The sequence below is a fragment of the Brassica napus genome, chromosome C5 (assembly GCF_020379485.1).
Source record: "Brassica napus cultivar Da-Ae chromosome C5, Da-Ae, whole genome shotgun sequence".
Classification (NCBI taxonomy): Eukaryota; Viridiplantae; Streptophyta; class Magnoliopsida; order Brassicales; family Brassicaceae; genus Brassica; species Brassica napus.
The window spans coordinates 54,637,186-54,643,154 of record NC_063448.1 but is presented as its reverse complement, the minus strand read 5'-3'; the positions used below and the strand labels follow the sequence as shown (position 1 = coordinate 54,643,154).

The window sequence follows — 5,969 nt, the reverse complement described above, 5'->3', positions numbered from 1 at the left end:
TATGTAGAGCGTTTAACGTAATACTCAAATTTTTCGTAGGGGGTTAACACATAGATTTTGAGAAAAATTCAAAAAATATAAAAATATTGCTTTAATGCATATTTTCCTTCTGTACTAATATATGATGATGTTCAAAGAGGTTTGGAGCCTTCGTTGTCTCAGTTTTTAAAGAAATTAGCGATTTTATAGTGGTTATTCCATCGATTTAGGGAGTATTATAAGGTTTTACTAAATTAATTGATAAAAAAAGTTATAACGATCCCCATGTACCACGAAAGAGAGTTTAACATACATTAATACAAATTTAGAATGTGGTTAGAAAATTTAGAACAACTCTAAAAAATATAAGCTTCTGTATATAGAGCGTTTAACGTAAAACTCAATATTTTCTTAGGGGTTAACATATAGATTTTGAGAAAATTTAAAAAAATGACAATATTGTTTTAATGCATAGTTGCATCCTGCACTAACATATGATGATGTTCAAATAGGTTTGGAGCCTTCAATGTCTCCATTTTTCAAGAAATTAGCGATTTTATAGTGGTTAGTCCACCGATTTAGGGAGTATTATAAAGTTTTACTAAATTAATTGATAAAAGAATTATAACGATTCTCATATACCACGAAAGAGAGTTTAACATACATCAATACAAATGAAGAATGTGGTTACAAAATTTAAAACAATACTAAAAAATATAAGCTTTAGTATATAGAACGTTTAACGTAAAACTTGATATTTTCGTAGGGGTTAACACATAGATTTTAAGAAAATTTCAAAAAATATAAAAATATTATTTTAATGCATAGTTGCATTCTGCACTAACATATGATGATGTTCAAATAGGTTTGGAGCCTTCGTTGTCTCTGTTTTTCAAGAAATTAACGATTTATAGTGGTTATTCCACCGATTTAGGGAGTAATATAACGTTTTACTAAATTAATTGATAAGAAAGTTATAACGATTCTCATATACCACGAAAGATAGTTTAACATACATTAATACAAATGTAGAATGTGGTTAAAAATTTTAATACAGCACTAAAAAGTATAAGCTTCAGTATATAGAGCGTTCAACGTAAAATCAATATTTTCGTAGGGGTTAATACATAGATTTTGAGAAAAATTCAAAAAATATAACAATATTGCTTTAATGCATAGTTGTCTCATGTACTAATAAATGATGATGGCCAAAGAGGTTTGAAACCTTTGTTGTCTCCTTTTCTCTAGAGAATAGCGATTTTATAATGGTTAGTCCACTAATTTAGGGAGTATATGAAGTTTTACTAAATTAATTATAAAAAAAATTGAACGATGCTAATGTACCGTAAAAGAGAGTTTAGCTTACGTTAATACAAATGTAGAATGTGCTTAAAATTTTTAAAACAATGCTAAATATTATAGGCTTCAGTATATAAAGCATTTAACAAAAACCCAATATAGATTTTGAGAAAATTTCGAAAAATATAACAATATTGTTTTAATGCATAGTTGCCTCATGTACTAATATATGATGATGATCAAAGAGGTTTGGAATCTTTGTTGTCTCCATTTCTCTAGAGAATAATGATTTTATAATGGTTAGTCCAACAATTTAGGGAGTATATGAAGTTTTACTGAATTAATTTATAAAAAAAATTGAACGATACTCATGTACCTTGAAAGAGAGTTTAGCATTCATTAATACAAATGTAGAATGTAGTTAGAAATTTTAAAACAACACAAAGATTATATGTTTTAGTATATCAAGCATTTACCAAAAACTCAATATTTTCGAAGGGGGTTAACACATAGATTTTGAAAAAAATTCGAAAAATAAGACAATATTGTTTTAAGGGAAATACCCTAGGAAAGCACTAAAAAAGTTAATGTCACAAATAGAGACTCTAAGGATCAAAATGACCAAAATGTTTTATTAAAGAGGTAAATGTACACTTATACCACTAGGGTTAACTAATCCAAACCTTAGGGTTTAGAGTTAAGGGGTAGGGATTTGAGATTGAGATTTAAAATTTTATAAAATAAAAAAATAAATATTAAAAATTTGATGATAAAAATTTTAAAAATAGTTTCAAAAAGTATTTTAGAATTAAAATAAAAAAAATTGAAAAAAAAATAAACAAAATTCAAAAAAAAATATATGAAAATTTTTTTTATAAAAAAGTTCGAATTTGAAAACATATAATCTAAAACTATAAAAAAAAATCATTGTTTTTTTATTTTTTTTTATTTTTTTATTTTTTTTATTTTTTTTTATTTTTTTATAGATCTAGGTATTGTAGTCTTTTTATCTATTAAAATAAACATTTTGGTCATTTTCCTCCTTGTGGTCTATTTTTGTGATCAAAACTTGAAAATGGTGTATTTAGGAGAATTGTTCTTGTTTTAATGTATAGTTGCATCATGCACTAACATATGATGATGTCAAATAGGTCTGGAGCCTTCGATGTCTCCATTTTTCAAAAAATTAGCGTTAGTGGTTATTCCACCGATTTAGGGAGTATTATAAAGTTTTACTAAATTAATTGATAAAAAAATTTATAACGATTCCCATATACCACGAAAGAGAGTTTAACATACATCAATACAAATGAAGAATATGGTTAGAAAATTTAAAACAACACTAAAAATATAAGTTTCATTATATAGAGCGTTTAACGTAAAACTCAATATTTTCGTAGGGTTAACACATAGATTTTGAGAAAAAAATCAAAAAATATAACAATATTGCTTTAATGCATAGTTACGTCATGTACTAATATATGATGATGATCAAAGAGGTTTGAAACCTTTGTTGTCTCCGTTTCTCTAGAGAATAACCTTTGTTGTATTGATGTATGAAAGTCCCTGTTGGCGACTCAGTCTAAAATAATTTAGTTTAAATTTCAAGTCAGCGCTTCTTGTTCGACCCATCATGAGAAGTATGACCATAAATAAAGCCAACACCAACCACATCGAGCTTTTGTGGTATAATCTATTTCTTTTATTGAAAAAGACAAAAATACTATTTGGTGAAGGCATAACTTGCTAATGGCCTATAAATTTTCGTGTCTATTCTATTTAACCGTGGAACCCGATTCATCAGTAGCTTTGTCGTCTCTTAAAGTCTCTTTTCATTTCTTTTACTTGAGTGGCAAGTAGATTCCTGGCTCTTTCAAAACTACAAGATACGCGTCAAGAAATCTAAATGGAAAAAGCTTTCTATAAGGGAACACCCAATAATTTATGAAAACGAGTCTTTATTCTGGCATCTCAATATAAAAGAGATTCTATATGTTGAAAGTTGAAACTTTTCACACTAAACAAAGAAGTTCATTCTGCGACATCCAATAAAATGAAAAGAATATAGTTAATTCTTCAAATGATTAAAATCATTACATGTAGGTTAAAATGTTATGTTAAGCATCAACAGTAATTTATTTTACATAATACCGAAAAATGTGCTAGTTTGCTATGAATAGTTGAGTTCCATGAATAAGAAAAGGAAAGTAACAAACTAAAAGAAAGCGTTTGGTTCTCACAAATCATAATGCACCGGCTATGTTGCATGTTTCACATCAATATATGATTTGATTATACGAATAAAACTCAACTAAAGAAGTCATGTATTTCATTGAATGGACGAAGCTTCTTAATGCCACGTGGAACTCAGGGATGAACCAGTTGCTGACATCATTGTTGTAACACATCCCTTCGTCGCTATAAGAATAAACTCACTGTCTTCTTCTCTAACCAAACAGCAAATTCAGAAACCAAAAGAGAAAAAAAACATTTGTGGTACAAAGAACCATGAGAAGATCTGATCACGCTTTCCCGCTTATTTTTTTGTGTATATTATCAGCGGCGGAGCTAGTAGCGGGTCAAGGACAGCCCGACCAGAGAAATGAAGTGTATAGCTACGGCAAGATAAGTCCAGCCATGGCAGTGATCGTCGTGATCCTCATCGCTGCTCTCTTCTTCATGGGCTTCTTCTCCATCTACTTCCGCCACTACTCCGCCCTACCCGACGCCGCCGTTTCCCCCGCCGGTGGAGCTAGACTCAGAGGAGTCTTCAACGCGGCGGTGGCACGTGGGCTCGACGTCTCCGTGGTGGAGTCTTTCCCGACGTTCGTGTACTCGGAGGTGAAGACGCAGAAGCTCGGCAAAGGGGAGTTGGAGTGCGCTATTTGTCTGAACGAGTTCGAAGACGACGAAACGCTGCGTTTGGTTCCCAAATGCGATCACGTGTTTCATCCTCACTGCATCGGCGCGTGGCTTGAGGCTCACGTGACTTGTCCTGTCTGCAGAGCGAATCTCGCCGAGCAAGTGGATAAAGACGAATCGGTCGAACCGGATGTTGAGTTACAGCAGGTGGTGGTGAGTCCCGAACCGGTGGTTATTGCTCCGGTACAGGAACAATCGGTTACGAGTGAGATTGATTCGAGGAGATTGCCTGGAGTACCGGTGGATCTTAAACGAGCCAAGTTCTCGAGATCGCATACGACGGGACATTCGGTGGTTCAACCGGGAGAGTGTACCGAACGGTTTACTCTCCGGTTACCGGAAGATGCGAGGAAGAGGATGATGGCGAATTGGAAGCTAAACCGGTCGAATAGTCTTCTTGTTCTTCCTAGGGGAGGGAGTTCGAGGAGAGTTAAACCGATCGACCGGTCAAGGGCTTGGTCTGATCGATGGTTATACCGTAAAACGTCGTCGTTTCTGTGGAGGAGTCGAGATGATGGTTCGATTAAGCTAGGTGGAACCGGCAGCGTTCGACCCAATGCTGTACCGAATTCAACCGGTGATTCGGTACGATCAGACCGGTGGGCTATTCTTAGAAACGCGTCGTTTTTATGGAGGAACTCCTCGGTACAGGGAAGGAAGGACAAGGAAGGAACTTCGGTTAAACCCCCCGGTACAGGTGGCTCAACTAGCGGTTCGGAGAGATTACCGGTTTAGTTGACTTTTATTTGTAGCCGTAAGTACTATTTTCACATCTTTTCAATTTTTGTGTGTTGGTATGGGATTGTTGATAAAAAACGCTGTACATTTTCCTTAACTTTAATCATTAAATTTCTGTAACTTGCATATAAATAAAAGAGTTATTCTTGGGTTTACCCCCTAGGGTGAATCTTTAGGTTCACCAACCAATAGAAAATTGTCATTTTAAATCTAATATCTTTTAATTAAGGAAACCAAATAACTTGCAAATTATATTATTTTTTCAAAATAAAATTTAAAAATAGATAAAAATAATATATAAAAAACGAATTAAAAAAAAAAATGTTGTCAACAAAACACTAAACCCTAAGCTCTAATACTAAACCCTAAACTCAAATCCTAAACCCTAAATCTTTGGGTAAACCCTAAATCCTTGGGTAAACCCCTAAACCCTTGGAAAAACACTAAACATGTTGTCAACAAAACACTAAACCCTAAACTCTAATCCTAAACCCTAAACCCTTGGGAAAACCTTAAACCCTTGGGTAAACCCTAAACCTTGGGTAAACCCTAAACCCTTAGGTAAACCCTAAACCCTTGGAAAAACACTAAACATTTGGATAAATTCTAAATTATAAATCTTAAACACTAAACTCTAAATCTTAAAAATAAATATTTTTTTTAAATAATATTTTTTTAGAACTATTGTTATTTTTATTTATTTAATTTTTTATTTTTTATTTTAAAAGCATAATATAATTTGGCAAGTTATTTTGTTTCCTTAATTAAAAGATACTAGATCTAAAATGACAACTTTCTATTGGTTGGTGAACCCAAGAAAAAGTCCTGATATTAATTAGTTATTTTTACTAAAAACTGGTGAGTTATTCTTGGGTTCACCCCCTAGGGTGAACCTTTAGATTCACCAACCAATAGAAAATTGTCATTTTAAATCTAGTATCTTTTAATTAAGGAAACCAAATAACTTGGCAAATTATATTATCTTTTCAAAATAAAATTTAAAAATAAATAAAAATAATATATAAAAAACG

The 5,969-nt window shown here is 32.4% G+C and overlaps 1 protein-coding gene across 1 annotated transcript; it reads left to right on the top strand.

Moving 5' to 3' along the window:
- Nucleotides 1-3,470: 3,470 nt before the first annotated feature.
- LOC125587974 (E3 ubiquitin-protein ligase ATL6-like) lies at nt 3,471-5,127 on the top strand. The gene has a single exon (XM_048759456.1). The coding sequence runs from the start codon at nt 3,787-3,789 to the stop codon at nt 4,933-4,935; it is 1,149 nt and encodes a 382-aa protein (XP_048615413.1). The 5' UTR covers nt 3,471-3,786; the 3' UTR covers nt 4,936-5,127.
- Nucleotides 5,128-5,969: the final 842 nt, after the last annotated feature.

Coding starts and splice junctions, on each gene's coding strand:
- LOC125587974 (XM_048759456.1), top strand. CDS start 3,787: ATGAGAAGATCTGATCACGCTTTCCCGCTTATTTTTTTGTGTATATTA.